Source organism: Hippocampus zosterae, chromosome 21 (assembly GCF_025434085.1).
Source record: "Hippocampus zosterae strain Florida chromosome 21, ASM2543408v3, whole genome shotgun sequence".
Classification (NCBI taxonomy): Eukaryota; Metazoa; Chordata; class Actinopteri; order Syngnathiformes; family Syngnathidae; genus Hippocampus; species Hippocampus zosterae.
In genome coordinates, this window is record NC_067471.1 from 9,467,133 (window position 1) to 9,489,188 (window position 22,056).

General features: G+C 51.9%; 5 protein-coding genes and 2 long non-coding RNA genes across 11 annotated transcripts; 4 read left to right on the forward strand and 3 right to left on the reverse strand.

The window, feature by feature from the left end:
- The first annotated feature begins 89 nt into the window (after nt 1–89).
- On the forward strand, nt 90–3,306 carry zgc:194209 (uncharacterized protein LOC570908 homolog). Its single transcript, XM_052055707.1, has 9 exons — nt 90–209; nt 898–987; nt 1,076–1,197; nt 1,299–1,400; nt 1,485–1,637; nt 1,722–1,837; nt 2,092–2,252; nt 2,339–2,534; nt 2,680–3,306. Coding segments are annotated over exons 1-9 (1,149 nt in total). The 5' UTR covers nt 90–207; the 3' UTR covers nt 2,887–3,306.
- Nucleotides 3,298–7,688, reverse strand: gnsa (glucosamine (N-acetyl)-6-sulfatase a). Its single transcript, XM_052055701.1, has 14 exons — nt 7,374–7,688; nt 6,826–6,885; nt 6,540–6,746; nt 6,403–6,468; nt 6,153–6,251; nt 5,741–5,908; nt 5,588–5,670; nt 5,390–5,508; nt 5,158–5,261; nt 4,964–5,065; nt 4,764–4,874; nt 4,490–4,600; nt 4,259–4,419; nt 3,298–4,134 (listed from the first exon to the last, which is right to left on the reverse strand). The coding sequence occupies exons 1-14, from the start codon at nt 7,521–7,523 to the stop codon at nt 4,059–4,061; spliced, it is 1,617 nt and encodes a 538-aa protein (XP_051911661.1). The 5' UTR covers nt 7,524–7,688; the 3' UTR covers nt 3,298–4,058.
- usp44 (ubiquitin specific peptidase 44) lies at nt 6,624–12,580 on the forward strand. Of its 3 annotated transcripts, none has more exons than XM_052055700.1 (6): nt 6,624–6,771; nt 8,916–10,490; nt 10,601–10,802; nt 11,179–11,290; nt 11,614–11,828; nt 11,906–12,580. In XM_052055700.1, exons 2-6 carry the CDS (start codon nt 9,033–9,035, stop codon nt 12,028–12,030), a joined length of 2,112 nt encoding a protein of 703 aa, XP_051911660.1. In that variant the 5' UTR covers nt 6,624–6,771; nt 8,916–9,032; the 3' UTR covers nt 12,031–12,580. The 3 variants fall into 3 exon arrangements, with proteins under 3 accessions (XP_051911660.1, XP_051911657.1, XP_051911658.1); XM_052055697.1 differs by lacking the exon at nt 6,624–6,771 and adding an exon at nt 7,811–8,143 and having other exon boundaries at nt 8,812–10,490; XM_052055698.1 differs by lacking the exon at nt 6,624–6,771 and adding an exon at nt 7,811–8,143.
- A 44-nt stretch (nt 12,581–12,624) lies between these two features.
- metap2a (methionyl aminopeptidase 2a) lies at nt 12,625–15,815 on the reverse strand. Of its 2 annotated transcripts, none has more exons than XM_052055703.1 (11): nt 15,613–15,815; nt 14,833–14,922; nt 14,682–14,744; nt 14,500–14,602; nt 14,264–14,419; nt 14,006–14,187; nt 13,853–13,947; nt 13,674–13,770; nt 13,466–13,569; nt 13,268–13,383; nt 12,625–13,177 (listed from the first exon to the last, which is right to left on the reverse strand). In XM_052055703.1, the coding sequence occupies exons 1-11, from the start codon at nt 15,770–15,772 to the stop codon at nt 12,925–12,927; spliced, it is 1,419 nt and encodes a 472-aa protein (XP_051911663.1). In that variant the 5' UTR covers nt 15,773–15,815; the 3' UTR covers nt 12,625–12,924. The 2 variants fall into 2 exon arrangements, with proteins under 2 accessions (XP_051911663.1, XP_051911662.1); XM_052055702.1 differs by having other exon boundaries at nt 14,264–14,425.
- LOC127593941 (uncharacterized) lies at nt 14,836–15,707 on the forward strand. Its single transcript, XR_007960554.1, has 2 exons — nt 14,836–14,942; nt 15,214–15,707. It is a non-coding gene; the product is annotated as an uncharacterized LOC127593941 (long non-coding RNA).
- A 548-nt stretch (nt 15,816–16,363) lies between the features above and the next one.
- Nucleotides 16,364–22,053, reverse strand: vezt (vezatin, adherens junctions transmembrane protein). 2 transcript variants are annotated; one of them, XM_052055696.1, is made up of 12 exons: nt 21,884–22,053; nt 21,293–21,412; nt 20,390–20,479; nt 20,117–20,295; nt 19,740–20,012; nt 19,333–19,484; nt 18,921–19,066; nt 18,386–18,753; nt 18,128–18,321; nt 17,953–18,059; nt 17,510–17,717; nt 16,364–17,412 (listed from the first exon to the last, which is right to left on the reverse strand). In XM_052055696.1, exons 1-12 carry the CDS (start codon nt 21,917–21,919, stop codon nt 16,946–16,948), a joined length of 2,340 nt encoding a protein of 779 aa, XP_051911656.1. In that variant the 5' UTR covers nt 21,920–22,053; the 3' UTR covers nt 16,364–16,945. The 2 variants fall into 2 exon arrangements, with proteins under 2 accessions (XP_051911656.1, XP_051911655.1); XM_052055695.1 differs by having other exon boundaries at nt 19,333–19,496.
- Nucleotides 19,336–20,095, forward strand: LOC127593942 (uncharacterized). Its single transcript, XR_007960555.1, has 2 exons — nt 19,336–19,466; nt 19,676–20,095. It is a non-coding gene; the product is annotated as an uncharacterized LOC127593942 (long non-coding RNA).
- Nucleotides 22,054–22,056: the final 3 nt, after the last annotated feature.

The window sequence follows — 22,056 nt, forward strand, 5'->3', positions numbered from 1 at the left end:
AGCGGAAGTAATATCTGTATATAAATTATATATACATAATTACACTAATAAGCACACGACTCTCGTATATGTATTTGATCATGTTGAAAAAGAACACTTTATTATGAAGGTCATATGCGGATACGTGCCTTGTACAAATATTCTGACTTGATGCCATCTGACGCTCTTTTCATTTCAAGAGTGTAACAGTACAAACATTTGCCAGTAATGTAAGTTTTCACGTTTTTTATCGTCGTTTGTCTCGTTCAAAACGGTCGGCATGTTTCGTCAAAAGACTGTTGACAACACTGTGTTGTTTACGTTTCGTATCGCTCTATAAATCGGCATGTATTGTATTGTATTGTTAAATTCTTTTTCAATGGCGCGAAGAATTATGTCGCCAAGCAGAACAAAGTTGGTCGACCAATTGGCTTCGCCCAACAATGCGAATTGAATTTGATCAATATTCTACTCGTAATTTATCGTTTTATGACAATTTAACTATAACTAATTACTTTTAGGATAATATTGGGACCGAGGACCGAGTTTGGACAACAATGAGTCGTATTGTGTGTGTGTGGTATTAAGGCTCAGATGATAATTTAAATTCCTATTGCGCGGCAAACATGTCGGAGGCTCGATTAGACTCTGTTGTAACATTTCAGATAAGATAAGAAAACGTTTATTAGTCTCGCAATGGAGAAATTCCCAATTCACAGCAGCAAAGTTATGAAAGGAAGAAGTAGAAGAACAAAATACTGTATAGGAGCTGCTGGAAAGGCAGCCAATCTCGCGGCGCCATTTTGAAGTCAAAGTAACAGAAATAACACAACACATAGGAAATACTCGTAACACGCTTGCTGAAAGCAGTTTTATGTGAGACTGTAAACCTGGTGGCCGTGATTGCTCCTTGGTCAGGTGGCGTGGACGTTCAGTGTGCGTGGTTATGTTGGCGCTCGCCGTAGGCCTGTACCTGCTGCCTTCACCCATCGACCCCAAGCCGCACGTGTAAGTACGCGCACGATCCTTCAGCCCTCACCTGTCTGGGTCCACACTCCCCCACGCACATCTTAGACACAGCGATGTGGTGCAACAGGCTTCCAGGTCCTCCCCCAGCCCTTGAAGGTCCGCTGGCCGCCAATACGCGCTTGCAGAAAGGCCATCGACTCTTTGAGGGGAAATTACACGGTCCAGAATCCTTTGATGCTGACAAAGAGGGTAAGCGAGAAACCTTTGCACCCCTTTGTCTTTATCTTCTTGTTTGCCCTCCCAGACCTGTACTGACTAAGTCCAATGTACCTTTGTGTGTTTTTGTTCAGGGAACGTGTACACAGGGACGGTGGACGGGAAGCTGTGGCGAATCGGACCGGACGACAGTCTGACCTTCATCACACAAATGGGGCGCGACTTGCCTGAATGCGGTCGGTGGCCTCGTCCTTTTGGTCGCCGGCGAACACCGGCCCGCAGGTGACCCCCCCCCCCCCCCCAAACGTGTTTGCGCGTAGGCAGCGGCACACATTTTGAGCCGGCGTGCGGCCGTCCTCACGGCGTGCGTCTGGATCGCCACGGCAACCTGATTGTGGCCGACGCCTACTTGGGACTGTACAGCGTGGACCCGCGCAGCGGACGCAAGACGCTGCTGGTGGCCAACTCGCAAGGTCGACGCGCAATAACGTCTTTGTATGTATTGAGGAAGTTAGCTGACGTGACTTTTTGTTTTGTTTTTATTTCTTTGTCTGCAGGCGCTGACGGCGTCCCCTTCGCCTTCCTGAATGGCCTGGAAATCTCTTCCCAAACGGGGATCATCTACTTCACCGACTCCTCCAGTCGCTGGGGACGCAGACATGTTAAGCTGGAGGTGAGACATCAACCGCAAAACGCACAAATAATAAGAAAAAAAAAAAAGATTGAGGAAAATATCCTTTTACATGAGGCTCCTTTACAACTTGCTAACAATGGCATTAATTAGGGTGGGCCAGGTACCTGAGCAGAAACGGCCATATTTTAAGGTATCAAGTACTCTTGGAGGCTTGAGTACATCCTCCTTGGCCTGACTTGATTTAATCACTTTTCATTGAATTATTATTTATGTTGTCCTCATTTATCCTTAAGGTGATGGAGCTGAACCGCCTCGGTCGCCTTCTGTCCTACGAGCCCGAGACGGGCCGAGTGAGCGTCCTGCTGGACTCCCTCTACATGGCCAACGGCCTGGCGCTGGACCCCAACGGTCGATTCCTCCTCCTGGCCGAGACCAGCGTCGCGCGCATACTCAAGTAGGCTGCGCGCTCAACTCGCAGGCCCGCGCGGTGTCAATTAAGTTGTTGGTGTGTTTGTGCGCGCGCTCCCCCTGCAATCTCAGGTACTGGTTGCGAGGTCCGAAGGCGGGCACGGCCGAGACGGTGCTGGACAACATGATCGGTTACCCGGACAACATCCGCGCGAGCAGGCGCGGAACCTTCCTGGTGGGCATCACTACGCCGCGGTTGCGCTCCTTCCTGCCTCCCTTCCTGGACGCCTTAGCGCCGTACCCCTCCGTCAAACGCTTCCTGGCCAAGGTAGGTGCGCGTCCTTTGCGTTCAAATTCTCTTGCTGGGAGAAGAGCATTTGGGAAATCTCACATTGGAACCCCCCACCGTCTGAGGTGTGACGGGCTCACCAGATGACCAGCGCGTCAGGATATTTTGGTGTCGTCCTTTTCAGGTGGTCCCGCTGAGCTGGTACGAGGTCCTGCTGCCGCGCTACGCTCTCGTTCTGGAGCTGGACGCGGACGGACGTCCGGTGGGCTCCATGCACGACCCTGAGGGACGCCTGACGTGGGCCATCAGCGACGTGTTCCAGCACGGCGGACGCACCTTCCTGGGGAACACCGACTTGCCCTTCCTGCCCGTCGTCACCCTCGACTCGTGATGGCGACGCCGTTGACACGCCAACTCATTTCGGACTGGAAGAGAAATAACCTTAAAAAAAAACCGGAAACAAACTTCCGTGGAGGATGCAGGTTGGTTCCGTGTTCTAAGCATCACTGTGGAAAGTCCATTTAACACTAGTTGCCTTCTGATGGGGGATTCTTGAGCCATCGCTTTTTATTGGTACGTACTCGTATCTTTGATGACAAAAGCGTTCAGGCCATCTCCGCGGCAGTGAGCTTCTGTTGCGTGTACTTGTATTTGTCAGTGTTCCGGAGCGCCACCACATGGTGAAAAATGTGTACTACTCATGTCTAACGTGAAGCTGTTTCTAATTTTCAGACCTGAGATGGGACATCAAAGTTTTCTTTTGATTTATTTTACTGAAACAATAAACCACGTGACGTCTTGATAGATTAAATATATTTTATTTGCACAAAACCGAGATAAGCAAAATCTCTGAACACAAAATACAATTTTCGAGACGAGGTTTTGTCTGCCGACGTTCCAAGTCATCGGTGGCAACGGTACAGTTTCCTCGCATCTTTTCACAGTTGGGGAAAGTTTACTTGGTTTTTCTTTTTTCATCTTCTTTACTCTTATTTTGAAACATTTTTGTTTAAAAAAAAGAGTGAATTGGTCATCGTAACTTTTTTGTCGCGCATCAGTAATCTTTATGGGTTGTGTTTAATTGGCGTAACGATGATGATGAGGCCCTTCACCGACTGGACCCCCAAAACTTGGAGAAGCCCTACCCCAAAATGCATCCCTTTCAGTCTTCCAAAATCAAACTTTTAACAAGAACAATATGCAGCAAAACGAGAGCAAAAATATCCATTCAAACACTTTGGATTCTTTCACAGTGAAAAAGTGACAATGCAACAAACCTACTCTAGAGTCTATATGAATGTGTGTATGGTGAACAAGACCGTGTCCAGGAGGATGTTATCGGACATCCTGAGCTGTACTGTAAGTATGACGTTTAGATTACTTTTGTGTGTCACAAAAAAAATAAAAAAGCAGATGTCAAACGCACAGTTAGACTCCACATCGATGCTAATGCAGCTCTTTTTTGTTTTGTTTTTTTAGCCTGTGCGTGTCAACGATATCCCTTCATCTAGGAAAGCAAGGCAACAAGAGGGGGGGAGTCCTCAGTTTGTGGTGTCATCGTTTTCACTTCATCTTCTGTCGCAGTGTGCTCAACTTCCACGTGTGGCTGGCAAACATCCGACGGGGCTCAAATTTGAAGCTGATGAGAAAACGGAACAGGTGAGTCGCAAAATAGTTTTTTTTTTTCAATTATTCTTTGTGTGGACGAGTTCAACATAACTGAAATTTACTAGTTTAAAGATAGTTAAGTTTTGGAAAGGCACCTATTGTCGTAGACGCCGGGCGTGCGGCACGCTTGCCCCGCGCACGACTGCAGCATCATGAGCCGATGGTTCATTTTCTCCAGGACCTCCTGGTCGATGGATTTGGCGATGTTGCTAAGCTGGAAGGGGTCCGCTGTCAGGTTGTAGACCTCCACAAACACCTGCCACCAAGCGCCAGATTGTCACGCCGTGGAAAACTAGGAGGGGGGGGAAAAAAACCCACGTCGCTACCTCGTTATCGTCAAACTCGCAGTACTGCAGGTTGGCTGAGGGCGCCACGGTGCGCACGCAGGCGTACGTGTTGTTGTAAGAGTCCTCGCACACGCAGTCTGGGAAGCACTCCTAAAGACGGGTGGGCGAGGGGGGGGGGGGGGACAAGTCAAATGGAGTAAAAGTACAAATGCTCATGTCAAAAGCCAACGGTGGTGCCTTGACTTTCATGTTTATTTTGTGCCGTGAAAAAAAACGTCACCCCAAACAAACAATGACTGTTCTTAGTTCTTACGGACACTCCGGGGCCCAGCAGAGGGCAGGCGGGGTCGGAAACATTGCTTCCTTCTCCTTCGTACTCTACCAGGATGTCGCTCCTCCAAGAGCTGCTGTTGGCTTTGCCCTCCTGAAAGCCACACGACATGGACATTGACAGCGTTCTCGTCCTCCACCTTTAGGGCGAAGAACGCGGCGGCGGTGGCGGCGGCGGCTCACTAGCACGGCCCGGAAGGAGCTGCCGTCCATCTGTGTCTTGCTGACGTCGAGTCCCACCAGGTCCAGGATGGTTGGGCCCAGGTCCACGTTGGCCACCAGAAACTGTCAAAGAGCAAATATTGCCAGCGCAAAAGTGTAACGTGACCCCCCCCCCCCTCCCCCCTGGTCGAAATAAGATGCCGTGAGCGAGTCACCTGGCTGGTCTGGCCGGCTTTGATGTTTGGTCCTCGCACCAGGAGAGGAACGCGGATGTCGAACTCGTACAGCTGCCGCTTGTCCAGGGGGAGAGAAAACTGACCTGCGGGTAAGCACGTGCGACAAACGCCCGCATGACATCCACGCTGCAGCAAATGGGCAGGAGTCTTCGAGGTGGATCGTCTGACTTTAAAAAAGCCACGTTTAGTTCGGCCTCCGAGTGTCTGTTACCCATGTGGTATCCGTTATCCGAAGTGAAGAAGATGTAGGTGTTGTCTAATTCTCCTCTGGCCTTCAAGCTGCCGACGATCTTCTCTACCAGGTCGTCCACCGACAGCAATGTCCGCCATCTGCACCCACAGCGCAGCGTTACACACGTGTCCCCTGGCCGCCATGCGGGGGGGGGCGAAGGCGGCGTTGAAGGCGGACCGCTTCTTGAAGGCGTCGTCGAGGAAGCCAACCGACGAGTTGCTCATGGGAGTCCGCGCCTGTCGGATCAGCCAGTGTTTGTCCTGCGGCGCACACGACAACGACATCGTTTTACGTGCGTTCGCGAGACGTCGCCCGCCGACTCCAACCGACCTTGCCGTGGACGTTGAAGTTGGGATCTCTGGGCGCCTTGGTGCCGTTGAAGCGGTCCCGATACTGAGGGGCCGAGGTCCAAGGTGAGTGGGGGGCTGGCGTGGACACCATCATGAAAAAGGGCTCATAGCTAGATTTGTACTGTAGGAAGTTCAGTGACATGTTGGCCTGCAACACACACGCGTCACATTTTACACCTCGTCATCAAGCAGTATTTAAAACACTCTTTCAAAATTTAAAAAAAAGAGGGCCATTTTTTAAAATTAGACTTATTCCGTAACATAAATGAATTAAAAATGACAAAATATCAAAGTTCGCAATTTTTATACACAAAAATAAGTTTTGAAAAAACATCCGTATTAGTCAGGGCCTTGGAAGGAATGATGTCATCTTGTTGTTGTTTTTTTTTTACCAGCACGTCAGTCAGGTAATCTTTGCTGTAGTCCGCCCCGTGTTTCTGAGCCTTGCCGTTCACCGACAGCGTGTAATTGTAGTACTTTGAATTCTTCTCCTGGGGGCCAAAGAACATGACAGTAGTCGTTAGAAAACTCGCCGACAGTTCAGCGATGTTGGGCTTTTGAGTGCAATCCCGCGGGGAATTTGCATCCACTTGTTTTCTAATGGCAATATTTGTGTGAAGCCTTCTCCGCAGATTTTCTCACCAGTCCGATCCAGTAGCTCCAGCCGAGAGGAACGTGCTCCACGCCGCCAGCCTTCGTGTGGCCGTACTGTGACACAAAGCATCGGCGTGCGAATTCATGCTTACGACATTGGAAGGCTGGGGGGTGGGGGGGCTCACCTGGTTGAGGTACTTGCCGGCGAAAAAGGTCTGGTAGCCGGCCAGATTCTTGAGCAGAGCCGGGAAGGTGTGCGCCTCCTGACTCTTCTGCCAAGCCCCGCTGCTGCAGTTGCCCTCCAGCGTGTTGTTGGTGACGTGGTGGTTGTGCGGGTATTTGCCCGTCAGGATGCTGGCGCGGCTGGGGCAGCACAGCGGACTGGCTACAAACTAGCGGCGCAGAGGAAGTGTGTGGGTGAGTACACGTGGAAACCACCTCGCCATTTTGTAAGTCATGACGAGCTCTTACTGCGTTTGTGAACGAGATGCCTGCATCACCGATGAGTTGCTTTGTCTTGCTGAGTGGAGTCTGAGGAGAAACGGGAAATCTGGCTGAAAGTTTATTTGTGAAGCGACAGAGGTGAAGCAGTGACTCTGTGGCAAGTGAACTCATCTCGCTGGCATGTGAGTGAGTGATGGTGAGGAGTTAGTTGGCTTCCCCTGCCTTGTCAGAGTAAATCATGTCTGCACAGACAATGCTCACGCATGATTACATGACCGTCATTGGTATGTATTTTGGACTCTTTTTTTGAAAGTATAGTGTTGGGTTAAAACACATTATTACACCAACAAGCCGTTCTTTCGCTTCATCTCTCCAATTAAATTAGTTAAAATGATATACTGTCGTGTTTCCTCACTTTTTTGCCCTGTGGTGTGCGATTATTATGAAGACCTGGGATACTCATATTAGTGATTAAGTACGCAGGCTTTATTCCTCTTCGGGTTCCCACTTACAAACTACCAAGATGTTTTCTAATTATTTATTCGTAGAGAAAAGGACCTGAATTAGGACCTCACCATGCCCCCCATGGCGACGTCCAAGTCGTCGGTGAGGATCAGAAGGATGTTCGGTTTGCGATACGATTTGGCAAAAACTCCGTTGTGGCCCGTCTGGCTGCTCGCGATAGTGACGCAGGTGAGGAAACACTTGATCCACAATCGCGACATTTTCGCCTTCCAAATCTGGACGACGGGCCTTCAAGTCGCGCGGCACACAGTGCAGTCGCGACGCCAGAAGAAGCTCCGATGCGTTGTTCTAATGAAAACAAAGGCTTAAGGAAGCCCGCAACATGAATGTTTACAGCGGCCCTTGACTTCCGCGTTGACTGGTCACGCGGTGCTTGGCTACGGAAGCCTCGACGTCACGGTTGTGTAATTACTGTATACCCGTACTGAAATCGAGGAAATCCAAAACACTTTAAAATAACACAAGAATGTGTGATTATATTCTTAATTTCCACTTGAAAATTGATTTGATTATACGTATTTGAATATGGAGCTCAAACATGTTACTGCAAAGTATTCGGCGTCAAAATCAAGGAGAAATGATCACATTTGGTCCATCTGTGTTTATGTGTCGTTCTTTTTTACTCATTTATGTTCATTTTTGTCCGACTGTTGCATCAAAACAAAAGTAATGATAGATATGGTAAAATTAAGAATCAGAAGTGGTGGGTTCTCGTGCACCCGCTTGCCCTCAACCACGCGACAGTTACTGACAAGATGGCGACCCTCAGTGGAGTAATAAAAGCGCAGTAGTGAGTGTTCTCAAGTACAAGGGAAGCGCGGTATGTTTCCTTTCGCACGTTATTCCGACATGTTCGCCGACTAACCCAGCTCTGGTTCTACGGAGCGCCGTTAATGTTGGGCCCGGAGCCGACACTATTTGTCGGCATGAACGGCAGCTAGCCCGGCTCAAGTTAGCCTAGCATGCTCACTAGTTTGACTTAATGTGACAAACTGTGACAACCACGTGGACGTCAACATTCTCCTTGTGTGTGACACTGTTCGACATGATCATAATTTCATTCGTTTTTGTTGTCTTTACGCTTAATTCGAGAGTTTGTTTAGTGCTGTGTCAAGTCCGCGCAAGCTGTTTATTTCCCCTGAGTTTTGCCCACGCCACTTGTTCTTATTTTGTAGCTGAGCGACAGGCCGAATTTGTATTAGATTGAAAAGAAAACTGCCATCTTGTATCGTCGTAGGCGCCAAATTGTTGAGTGGCTCGCATCCCAACTTGGTTGCAGTTGTTTTCCAACTTGTTGCCACTCGTCAGTCTGCGTCATTTGCCCAAGACGAGGTGCATTTGTTGTGTGGCGATGATGAGTCGGTCCTTCTCCTTTTGGTTTTCTTGTCCTCATTAGGGTTGTGTGTGAGTTGGGGCGCACCCTGGATTGGTCGCCAGTCAATCACACAAGTAAACAAACGAGCATTCATCTTCATTTCCTTTTTTCAGAGTCCCCAGTCGTGGGAGGAGGCTGGATCAACGGCAGACAATTCTTAGTTGTTGGACAGTTTCTCCTAAGCAGGTCTTGTTAAGGTAATTCCCGCCCTCCGCAGACATCAACATGCCCTTGGAAGGTGACCCTTTCTCGTCGCCGGGGTGATATGAAGCCAGTGTGACCGGCGGCATGCGACAGGTTTGAGCGAGGGAGGGAGCGGCGCAACGCCGCCGCGATGGACCGTTGCAAGCACGTGGGGCGTCTCCGGCTGGCGCCGGACCACTCCATCCTCAACCCGCAGAAGTGGCACTGCGTGGACTGCAACACCAGCGAGTCCATCTGGGCCTGCCTGGGCTGCGCTCACGTGGCGTGCGGCCGCTACATCGAGGAGCACGCCCTGCAGCACTTCAAGCAGCAGCGGCACCCGCTGGCCATGGAGGTCAACGAACTCTACGTCTTCTGCTACCTGTGTGACGACTACGTCCTGAACGACAACGCCACGGGGGATCTCAAGCTTCTCCGCAGCACCCTCAGTGCCATTCAGAGCCAACGCTACGAGGTCACCACCCGCAGCGGGCGCACGCTGCGCTCGGCTGCCGACGCCCCCACACCCTGCGGCGCCAGCGAGCTACAACTGCGGGACGAGGACCGCATGTTTACCGCCCTGTGGCACCGCCGCCGCGCACTGATGGGCCGCGTCTTCCGATTCTGGTTCAGCCTGACGGACTGTGGCCGGGCCAGACAGGAAGAGGAGAGCCGGCGCGAAGTGGAGGAGGCGCAGAAACGGCAGGCCAGAGAACGACGGCGGACCCTCAAGAGGCAACTGCAGGAGCAGCTGGAGAACGCCCCGCAGAGGAAGAGCCGCCGCTTGCGTCGGAGGGCTTCGGCCGCCGCCGCCGCGAAAACGCCCAGAAAGCGGAAATCGTCCGCACCCCGCTCTCTAACTCCCGTCGTGTCGACGAGCAAGAAAAGCGTAAGAAAGACGCGATCCAAAGCCAAATCCAAGCGTCACTCATCTGCCAGCGGCCAACACAAATCCTTAGGCGGCCCAACCTCGCCTCGGCCAAAGCAGGCCACCAAAGAGGGCGGCTCGCCCTTCAAGCGGCGCCCCACCGTCACCCCCGGCGTGACAGGCCTGCGCAACCTGGGCAACACGTGCTACATGAACTCCATCCTGCAGGTGCTGAGCCACCTGCACATCTTCAGGGAGTGCTTCTTGCGCCTGGATCTCACGCAGGCCCTGGAGCTGCTGGCGTCGGCCGTGCACGGCCAGCTGGCGGCCAAGCCCTCGGGCCAAAGGAGGGGGGCCCAGACGGGGGCGGGCCTGAGCGGCGGCGCCTCCTCGCGGGGCCGCAGCATGGAGCTGATCCAGCCCAAAGAGCCCAGCTCCAAGCACATCTCCCTGTGCCACGAGCTGCACACCCTCTTCCAGGTCATGTGGTCGGGCAAGTGGGCGCTGGTGTCGCCGTTTGCCATGCTGCACTCCGTGTGGCAGCTCATCCCGGCGTTCCGCGGCTACGCCCAGCAGGACGCGCAGGAGTTCCTGTGCGAGCTGTTGGACAAGGTGCAGCAGGAGCTGGAGAGCACGGGCGCGCACACCCCCGGCGCCGACGTGCCGCACATGCAGAAGCGCCTCATCAAGCAGGTGCTCGGCGTGGTCAACACCATCTTTCACGGCCAGCTCCTCAGCCAGGTGACGGGCAAAAGCCTGCAAGCACAGCCTGGTCTCCAAACGGCCGTTTTCCGCCTGCAACTTGGAGGCTCGTCGCGGCTGACGCTTTTTCACGCCGTCTTTGCCGGCAGGTGACGTGCGTGGCCTGCGAGCACTGCTCCAACACGGTGGAGCCCTTCTGGGACCTGTCGCTGGAGTTCCCCGAGCGCTACCACAGCAACGGCAACCGCGAGTCGGCCACGCAGGCCTCCTGTCACCTCACCGAAATGTTGGCCAAGTTCACCGAGACCGAAGCGCTGGAGGGCAACATCTACGCCTGCGACCACTGTAACTGTGCGTAAGGCACACTTTCGCACCGTTGGTTCCGATAGCTTTTATTTGTTGCGTTATTTTTAGTCAGTTCGTGGATTTATCCCATTTTTTAAAAATCTTGCCGTTTTATGTGAATTAAAAAAGGAGGTGGATACTGATTTACAGTCAGGGTTTTATTTGCATTGGTTATACTTTTTACCTTTTCGACAAAGAAATTTGCATCGTAACTCGTCCATCCTATTTCATCATAATTCTAAAAAAATGTGCTCCTTGCGCATCAGGTTTGGCTAGCCCTGAACCATAGTTCCTGCTCCAAACGCTCATTGGTCCTCCCGTGGAAATACGCTTGAACCAACAAGACATTTTGCCACATTGATGTGCCTCTCTTCTTGGTCAGCAGCGACGCGAAGGCACTCCTCGTCCAAAGCCGTCCTCCTCACCGAAGCACAAAAACAGCTGATGGTCCGCAAGCTGCCTCAGGTGCTGCGGCTGCACCTCAAACGCTTCAGGTAGGACCACCGTGGCACTTTCAAACCACCAGCTGTGTAAAAAGTGCTGTACGTGCAGCAAAAATTTATGCAACAAACGATGCCTGAATAACAGACAGCGGAAAGCACAAAACTAAAAGAAAACAAAAGTCTCCTGCTGAGTCAAAAGCCAAAGACTTTGACTTGAGCCAAAGTTCGAGAGTGTTGGCTTCAGAGTCAGGGGGCCCAAGTCCGCAGACTTTTGATCCCATTTCCGACCTCTTATTAATTAAAGCGGGGGAGACGTGGGGCATCAGTTAAAATGTCGAATAGTAAGGGTTTAGGAAAATGTTTGTGATCCTCAGGTGGTCCGGTCGCAACCACCGGGAGAAGATCGGCGTCCACGTGAGCTTCGACCAGGTCCTCAACATGGAGCCATACTGCAGCGGCGAGCCCTCGGCCGCGCCGGGCTCGCCGCGCGCCAAGCGCTTCCTCTACGAGCTGTCTGCTGTGGTGATGCATCATGGCAAAGGCTTCGGTTCGGGCCACTACACCGCCTACTGCTACAACTCGGCAGGAGGTGAGCTTGTAACTTTAGTTTACATTATGAAAAGAGGGAGCAATTAGGATGATGGTACGCCACTTCCCTCCCGGCAGGTTTCTGGGTTCACTGCAACGACTCCAAGATGAATGTGTGCGCCGTGGATGAGGTTTGCAGAGCGCAAGCCTACATCCTCTTCTACACGCAGAGGCTAACTCAGGACAAAGACCGGCCCGCGTAGGCCTGCGCGTCGGTTGGAAAGGACTTTTTCCGTATGCGGCAGTGACTATGTAGCTTCTACAACGTGCATTTAATCCGCGATGAGAGAGGATGGCACACAAAGGCAACGTGTCGTAGATGGGGAGGCTCAGTCATGCTAACTGCATTTTGTTTTTAGTTTGTTTGTATGCAGGCAGGCGTTGGCAGGACCCGAAAGCACGGGACAAAGCTTCACTTTTAGTCCTCATGTGTCGGATCATGGCAGGTAACTTTTGTTCCATCTCTGACAGATGAGGTTAAGTGCCCCCCCACACCCCTTTTTCTTAAATGGAGATTTATTTTTATAGGCCAAATTTACCTGAGGAAAGTAATTGCTGACTCAACACCACCTGCATTTTTTTTTTACACGGCACATGGGGATTGATTGTACTGAATGGAGCACACTCTTGAGATTTTCCTACTCCATTTGTGTGTCGCACTATGCAAATTGTTACCTCACTTTTTTTTTTTAGCTCCCCCCAGAGAAAATTACCTCAATAAAAGGAGAATATTTTTCCACTTTTCTACGAAAACTTGTCGGCTGGTCAGTGCTTGCGCATGTCAGGGCAATCGGACGTAGATGAGCAATTTATTTATTTTCCCTTAGAAAAAAAACCCAAAACATTCAGGGCAGTTGAAAACGGGAAGCGAGGCATTCATTCCCTGCTCTTAGCGACAGAAGCCAAACGTACTGAATGCAGCCAGCCAACGTAGTGGCGAACGTAACTTGATCCGACTTCCATCTTGGGGAAATGAGACAAACTGAAACCTTCCTGCTTGTTTAACCAGGAGAAGAAGTGATAGAAAAGTCAAAAAGCATGTCCTCGCCGTTTCATCTGTTGTTGTTGTTGGTGGTGGTGGTGGCGCGTGCCGTCGTTCAGTAGTCGTCGCCGCGGCTGACCACCTCCTTGCAGGTGGGCCTGAGCAGGATGGTGTGCTCGAACTGCGCGGTGTAGCAGCCCTTGGTGTCGCACAGCGGCGGGTAGGGGTCCAGGATGCCCAGGTCGCACAGGTTCTTCAGGGCCATCAGGTACTTGCTCTCGCCCAGGCGGTCCAGCCAGCGGCGGCAGAACGCCAGCGTGCCAAAGTTCTCGTTGATCACGTTCAGGAGGTGCTTCGCCCGCGGCAGCCTGCCAAAGAAGCCAGGTCAGTTTTCACTCTTGCTTCACACTCGCAAACAAATGTACTTTCATTTAAAAAAAAAGCAAGAAAAAGCTGACCTGATGGGCACGTGGCCCACGTCAAAGTTCTTCATGTAGTGCGAGCACTCCATGTCGTCATGGACCACGCCTTTGCCTGTGCTGCCAAACGTCTCGATGGCGTACACCTCGCCTTCCTAACCACAAAAAAAAGTTCAGCAATCTTAACCGGGGAATTCAAAGGAAAAAAAATTAATTGTTAATTGTTGTGAAGCCCACCTCCATTTTTGTGGCTTCACCTCCTTTGACGATGGGCACCGTCTTACCGGCGTGTATCCTGTATTGACCGATGGAATGGCCGTTGAGGTTTCGGATGGGTTTGACTAGGGAAGCAAGCATCGTAAATGTTAAAATACACCGGGGGGGGGGGGGGATCTGTGATTTTACATTGAAGTGAGAGCGTAGAACCCCTCGACATATGCGCTACCTTGGTATGTTTTGCCATCCAGCTCCACCTCATAGGACTCCATCACTTCCTGAATGGCTTCCCCGACATCACACAGACGCACATCGATTCCGGCGTTCTGGGGGAAGAAAAAAAAAATATCCAATGTGGATTTTTTTGTGTCTTCAAAAGACGCAAAACATTCGTTGCGCGTGGCGTACTTTGATGCCAGTGTTGGTGGCGTCTCTGACGGCTTCCAGTAGCTTGTTGTACTTTGGGTTGAAGGTGACGGTGAAGGCACAGTCAATGATTCGCCCTGCGGACACGAACAAACATGTCACCGCCGTTGCGGAGACGCCATCGGCTCCACGTACCGTTGATGTGCGTGCCGAAGTCGATCTTGCACACGTCGTCGTATTGCAGGACGGTGGGGTCGCCGGCGTTGGGAGTGTAGTGGGCGGCGCAGTGGTTGAGCGAACAGCCGGTGGGGAACGCCAGGCCGGCGTGCAGTTTGTTCTCCTTGATTAGCTTGCGGGAGCAATCCTCCAGGCGCTCGCTGGCGTGCGGCGGGAGAAACGGCGTCATTGATGGGGAGAGAGACGGAAAGGGGGGGGGGCAGGGTGCAGCCTCACCATATTTCAATCATGGTCATCCCAGGTTTGAGGAAGCCTCTGACGTGCTGGCGAACCTGCCTGTGAGCCTCGGCCGCCTGCCTGAAGTCATTCCATACTTCCTCGTTGGCTTTGTCCAGCACTCTCCTCTCTTCGTTGCTGCTGCGCCACGCCGCGCTGCGCCTGCCGCACACGTGCGCTTTAAGACCAAAAAAAAAACAAAAACGCAAATTGTCCTAGCCTGACAGGGCCCTTACCCGTCCTGCGAGGGGGGGTATTCACACTCCTGTCCGATGGGGAAGGCTCCACCAGGATACAGCTCGCAAATGGGAATAGAGGGTGGATCGGTCTGACCTTTGGCTGGTGAGGGGGGGGGGGGGGGGGGGACAGAATTATGACAAAACCCTCCCGGATGAGTCGCCGGTCATTTGTCATTTACATCCTTTCTTCTTCTTTTTCTTTTTCTTCTTCTTCCCTGCCAGGTTCTCGCCATCGTCTACATCTGGAAAGGCGACGGGTATTTTGTAAAATACAAGCACAAAGGAAAACAGGGCAAGTTTTTTGGGGTGGTTTTGTGGGGGCCCACCCACCTTCCTCGCCCTCCTCCTCCTCCTCTTTGCCCTCCATCACTTGCTTCTCCAGCTCCTTCGTCACCTCAGCAACACTGTCCCCCTCTGGACCTGCAACAAGTCACAAACTGGTTTGAAAATACTTTGTGGAAACCTGCTCTGTCGGCAAATTGCATCAGGACAGTGATGTGCACAAATTAACACTTGGCCATTTATTGATTTGAACTGCTTTGTGTATAAGGAGTAATAAGGAAGTGACGCAAGCTAGACATAATTGAACGCCCCATTACAAAACCGGAAAACCTGGTGAGGATTCAGGGAAATGTAAGTCGTTCAAGCGGTGGGATAAACTTTGTAGCAAAATCTATTTGATTATTTGGGAGGCTTGCATTTGTTTTTCAGATGATGCGGGAGTGCACCTTGTCCTTCGGTAGGCCTGACTTGAATTCCATAAGTGATCCTGAACCCGCATGGCGAACGGGGAGAACCGATAAGTCCAACTCAACAGGTCAGAGTACTTCCGGCTAAATTTCCACAATAAACCATTCCGTTGTTGAATTTGTTTCCGAAGCTGTATCTTCGAGAATGCATCCACAATACTCGGTGTACAGAGGAGCGACAGTGGTTTCTCTACAGTGTTCTGACTGGAATTCCAACGTGCACAACAAATCCAACAGTGTAGATGCTTTTATTTTGAAGACAGATTCTGATTGTTTCCGGGTTTGCACGTTATAAAACTGTCGCAGCAGCACCACCAACAGGTAGCATTTGCTAAGCTAAGCCTTATCGCGACAGTCTCACCGGCTGCACTCGACTTGTTCTTCTTTTTCTTTTTCTTCTTTTTCTTCGCGGCCGCCTCTTCCACCGGGTCGCCGCCCTCTCGATCCGCGGTCTCGCCGTTCATCTGGGCTTCCTGGACCTGTTTTTGCACCGCAGGCTTCTCCGCGAGCACCGCCGCCATGACGATGACAGTTTGCTGCTGCTAAGGTAAGCACGGGGCATTGTGGGTACTCGGGGTAAGTGACTGCGTCATCCGAATGCGTTCAGGGAACTTCGTCATTTTGACGATTCGGAACTTTGGCTTTCGAGGCTGGCCAGCTAGTCGTCGATGGCAAAAAATGCACTGAATTGAATAGAATCGTACAAATGATTAATGTGCGACGTCATTGGTTTGTGGCCCGATGTTCTTTTTGCGTTGTGTTTGAAAATCACAAACCTGTCAGGAAATTGAAATAAATGTTCAGTCTACCCTATATCCTTTTTGTGAAATGCTGTGCTGTGTGCTCATAATCATCCTGTAAATTTGTTAAATGTGAAAATCATTTAAATCTACGTTGTCAGGTTTCTGACTATAGAACAAAAAGTCAGAGGTTGCTTTGTTTGGGAGGTCCAGCTGTTGTAGGCCAGGCATGCCCTTTGACGGGTGTGTGTGGTGGTGGGGGGCACATATCAAGTGATCCCCCCCAGACCTGTTCTTCGGGGCCCCCCGTCTTTGCAGTCCAGGAAACATGAGTAGCAAACTGCTTTGTGAATGACAACTCGATCCACCAAATGCTTTTTTGGAACCGCATTTTATTTCAGGCTGGAAAAAGCACAAGGTGTGTACACCTCACCCGCGAGGCAAGGAAGGACAGAGCGGAGTGAGGTGAGGAAAGACTCATCGGTGACTGTCCCTCACTCTGGAGAAATGATTCCTTTTATGTATGTGTGTTCAATTCCGAGCAAGCAATGGAAGCAGTTTGAGAACTAGTCCATGCACATCGGTGATGTCACGATGAATGCGCAGACTTCCCTCCTGAAATTAAAGCGCTGATGGTTAAAATAGCCTCCTCACTTCCTCTTCCTCTGCGCAACAAGGTCACGCTTTGGAAATCGGAGAACCCGACCAGATCACTCAAGAAACAAAACGTTAACAAGACACACTACGGCACGTTTTTGGCCCAAGATTTGCCCGATGCGATTTATTGGAGGAGTTCCACGTGATTCTAAACCGATCCCGCTGTAGAATTGAGTCTCCAAACAAGACCGGAACCACAAGTATTCATTTTGTGTTGACGCGAGGGAAGTCTTCACGGATTCGAATGGCTCTGCTACCTGAGCAATCATGAACGGTAACTTGCACAAGCTCAAGAAATCAGTGCTCCTCTTCGCTGCCCTCGTCCTCTTCATCTCCAAAAGTCTGTTCCTCCATCTTGACCAGCGAGTGCGATCGCGCCGCCACCTGCGCGGCCACGGCCGAGCTGAAGCTGAGCGACTCGGAGCTGTGGATCTCCTTCAGTCTGTCCATGATGGAGACGGCGGGAACTCCGGGATTGAGGAATCCGTCCAAGCCGTCCAGGTTGTCCTCGCCGTCGTACTGATGCAACTCTGACGCGCCGCCGCCGGCTCCCGGGCCACACGCCGAGGATCCGCTCGCCTCCTCCTCTGCCTCCAAACCGCAGCTGAACTCGGAGGGGTCAGGGCTCAGCCGCTGCTCTTTTCCTTCCCGCTCTCCCTCTTCGTTTCCTGCCGCCAACTCGGATAGTTTGTGGCCTCTTTCCGCTGAGGCGGCGGGTGCGGCTGACGGATCGGTCGCGGCATCGGAACAGCAAATGGAAGCAGCTGCAACAACAGTAAATGCAAATCGGCTTGGAAGAATCAGTCACTCGTTGGGATTTTTGCCGCCGGCACGCAGATTCAGAGCCGACACATTTCAGACCTCGGTCGCTGAACAGCATCTGCTTCCTCTTCATCCTCTCGCCCTCGGACGTGCGGACGCCGAGCACCGCCTTGAGCTCGGACAGCACGCGGCGGGACTCTTCCCGCTCGCGGCGCTGACGTTCGCGCTCCTCCGGAGTCAGCATGTCGCACCAGGAGTCCTTTCCTTTGTCTTCAGAGTCCGACTCCGACACGTAGGCCTCAAATTCCTGTCACATTCGAGTCATTTTGCTCAGGCAAAGAGACATAACACAATTGGCTTGTGGTCCTCCCCTGATCATTTCGAGTCAAAGTGAACCCGAGATGAAGTCCACTCGTCAGAGCGGGTCATACAAATTGCTCAAATTCTTGTCACAACTTTTGTGACAACATCAGGAGCTGTTCAATCACACGTCGACCTCAACCCCCACTTGGGACAGTGAGCGGAACAAAGACGGCGCTCACCAGCTCTTCTGGAACAGGATCTCTGTCCAGGATCAAAGGATAGGACGGAGGAGGATCAGGCATCTCGGACATGGGCGTCCCACACTGGTCCGGACCTTCAATGTTACCTGCAGGAGGAAGCGTGGGCGCGCGTGATCTCAAGGATCAAAAGTTTGCCGATGCGACTCTTCCCTACCCGGACAGTCGTTGGCCCGCCTCAGCATGCGCTCCACCTGCACGACGGTGTCGTCCCAGCACCCGGCGCTGGCCTGCATGTGCGGCCGCAGCTGACTGAGCCTGTCGCTCAGGTCCCGGTAGCCCTCCAGAGTCAGCTCGCCGGGCTCCTTGGACACCATCAACTTCTCCAGGTCATCCTCCATGATAATCATCCTGACGGGAGACATTCGGCTCCGTCAACCTGGAGATGTACGCCGAGCGTTGGTGTGCGTCTTACTCGCTCAGCAGGGCCTTGAGGTGCAGCTGCAGACTTCGGATGGACGTGTGGAGGGTGTTGAGCTCCCTGCACTTCTCTTGCACCCGATCGCCGCGGTCGGAACCCGACGTCCTGGCCTGGGTCTCGAAGTGGCGGTGGAAGTCGTAGCTCCGCCGCACCTCCGCGAGGCAGGCGGCCAGCGCGTGATGGAGAGGCTCGGTCACGCCGCCGATGGAGCGGTGCAGCGGTGCAGCAAGAGGCGGCGTGGAGGAACCTTCTTTAGGAACGAGGCCTTCCTTCCCTTCCTCCTCCAGTCGGCGAGGTGACATTAGAAGGGCTAATCGGCGGAAGCACTCGGAGCTTTGCCCTACCCAGAGTTGGAACAACATCTGGAAGAATACAAAGTGTGATCAACTCACTTTGCACGTTCAAAGTGCACCTCATTTTTAACAACTGCGGGCGCAAAAATGAGCAGACCATTTGAACGTTTTGACAAACGATGAGCGATCGGCCAAAATGTAATTATTTTGCTTTGAGATTCCAATTCCAGCGATACCTTGAGGGCAGGCAAGCTGTAGTCGTCAGTCAACTCCTGGGCCTGCTCATCGCCGAGGTGTTCAAGGCCCAGGCCCAGGCCCAGCTCCTTCAGAGGCACCGCCGACACATAGTTTGTCACGTTGTCCACCTCCGAGCTCAGCGGGAATGTTGGGAGGCGTTAAGGGGAACAAAAACTCAACTTGGAAAAATTCGGTGTCAACGGACCGCGACAACTTTTGTTAAGACCGTTTTTTTTTCCTTTCGCATAAGTGTTTCTCTTCAGACTTAGCTCTGCTAGCTTTTTGCGTAATATTGCTAATATGCTGTAAAAATTGAATACGGGTACTCTGACTGCAGCTTATTCAGATACACAGGGCCTAACGAATGAATGCATGAAATGTTGAAGAAAGTTATTTTTTTTACAAAGGGATATTCCTTGAGCATGTGACAGGTGGCCCGTCGCGAGGCTCTGAAGCCCGAGCGGAGAGCCCGGTAGAGGGCCTTGCGGAGTCCGATCAGCTGCTGGCCTCGGGGTGCCAACGCTCCCAGCCCCGCCCTGCTAAAGGTGCCGGCCGCACTCACCCTGTCGAGCAAACTTGACAAGTGAAATGGAATACAACTGTGGAGACGTCCCGAATTGGTAAGAGGCGGACACACAAATCAAATACGCACACACACACACACAAGACCGAGGACACATCGATTACTAGGTCGTATGTAACGGGCACCAGATGCTAAGAATTTTTTTTCTCTCGTTCCTCTTAAACCATGCAGGTTTGGACCCCCCATGCAGCAGTCGGACACAAACGACAACGCCACCGTTTGCATGCAACCTTACAGGGTGAATCCTCGCGAGATGACCTCCGTCTCCTGCACCAGTCGCAGAGCCTTGCGGGACATCCCCGTCAGCGTCTTGCTGTTGTGGATCAGCGCGCGAAGCTGCGAGACCCGGGCGTGCACGGCCCGCTGGGCACTGCCCCGCCTCCACAGGGCCGCCGCCCAGCACAGCGTGGCCAGGACCAAGGGGGCGGCCGCCAGCGACCACGCGCCCCCGGACGCCGAGCACAGACCCAGCAGAACTGCCGCCAGGCCCATCAGACCTGCCAAGTCCCTAAGTGGACACAGGTGTCTTTATTTGTCTTTTTACCGTACACCCCAAGCTCATCCCCCATCAAAATAAATGTGAAAACTGGACCACGCAGGGCATTAGTGTACCACGCGGAGGGTGTGGCGAAGACGGCGGGTCGGGGCAGTGCGGCGGCGCTGGTACGGTCCGGCGACGAGCGGAGCGTCAGCAGGCCGGGCTCCAGCAGCTCAATCAGCTCCACGTCCTCCTGCAGCAGCACGTCCTGATCCAGGATGCAGCGCACAGAGTACTCGCCCAGCGTGCTGTCCTGCGAGTGAGCGAGCGCGGGGAGGACATTGGAAAAGGCAGACCGGCAAGGGAGGTCTGCCGATTTTATTTTTTTTTTTGCAAGTTGGACTCACCAGCTGCTGCTCCAGTGTGTGAGAGGAGGACACCTTCTGAAGTGGGTTCCATTTCCACACAAGTTCAGCCAAGGTCTGCATGACTCCCTCCTACACACATTAAAAAAAAAATAAACATTTTTCTTTTTTTAAGAATTACCAATTGGGTAAGTGCCGGAAGTAGAAGTGCAAAGAATTCCTTTCACAAACGTGGCCATTTGTTCCGCTTGCAAACACTAAGCAGGCTTTAACGTCGCCCGTCGTCCATACAGCCGTCGTTAAGGGATTAGTCCCAAAATTGTCGTCTTTGCCAAGCAGGGGACGTAAGGGGTATGCAAGACATTTTAGTAAAAGCGAAAGTCGAGTGACATTCCCGACTCAATCCGGCTTTATCTGACATCCGGGAAGCGACACGCTGACCAAAGACTTCCTGTCCTGAGCAGCACAGAGGAAATGTCACACAAGTGGAAAGTTCCACAAATGCGAGGGCATCATTCCTCCCACCACATGCGATAGCTTAGCGATAAGTGGTGCTTGCTGGATCAGCTCATAATATGTACCAAGGAAGCTCCACACTTTGTATGTTATTTACTTCTTTTTGACGGGTACCGTGAAGAACGAGACGCCGGAAAAGAAAAAAGAGGGAAGGGTGCAAAATAAAAAAGCAGCTCTGAAAGAGAACAAAAGGCTGGCTGGAAGAAAAAAAGATTGAAGGTTTTTGCTTAAAGCAAGTTTAAGCAAAGGAAGTAAGGATGCATAAATTGGGTCTGAGGAAAGTAAGATTGGGAAGGAAATTATGTTTAAAAGGGTGGAAGGGAAGATAGAAAAGTGTTTAGGTAGGTAAGAAGGCAAGAGTGAAATTAAAGCATGGAATAAAGTTGTTCTCCCCAAGGTCTCAAATTCCCGTTTCAGATCAGGACTCGCCTGAGCTTTCCGGGGAACATCCCCAGATGCCAGGTCGCCGTCTTGGTCTCTCGCCGCCGTAGGACATGTCTCGAAGTCTGTGTGTCCTAAATCGTGCAGGTAGCGGAAAAGCGGCGAGTTCTGCAAAGCAAACGCCGAGGTGAGAGTGCTTCCCATCTTATGCTGACCTGTTGAGTCATCTTCTATTAATGATTGTATTATACCACCCCGGACATTTAACAGATGCATCATGGGAGCACCTGTGTAATTACCATCACATACGTGCTCATAAGATAATACTCACTTCCATAATCACCCCGAGCTCATTTTGTCGCAATCCAAATTTGAGAATGTGTCCGTGCGCGTGTTTTTAATCAGAACCGGCGTCTTGGTTGCGTCTGTCTGGTCCTCCGCGCCCCACCCACTGCAATCAATGATCGTCCCCAAACTTGCCGTTTCTCATAAGCCAGCAAATTGTCGCAATTTATTTCGCACTTTTAAAAAGCGACATGCATCTATTTTTAAGTTTCCCAAGCGAAGCTATCAGCAAGCGTCTACTTGCATCAGCATGACAAAGCAGAGGTTAACAAGTGACACATATGCGATACGAACCTCGAACACGACATCTTCGTCAAACTCCTCCGTCATGGCGCTCCTCCATCGACGAGTGGCTCGCTCTGCATGCCGCGTTTCAGGGGTGATTGGACGGCAATAGTCGGGCCAGAGGGAGAGTTGGGAGTTTAGCCGGGATGCTAAAACAAAAGAACTACAATTCCCACGCCGGC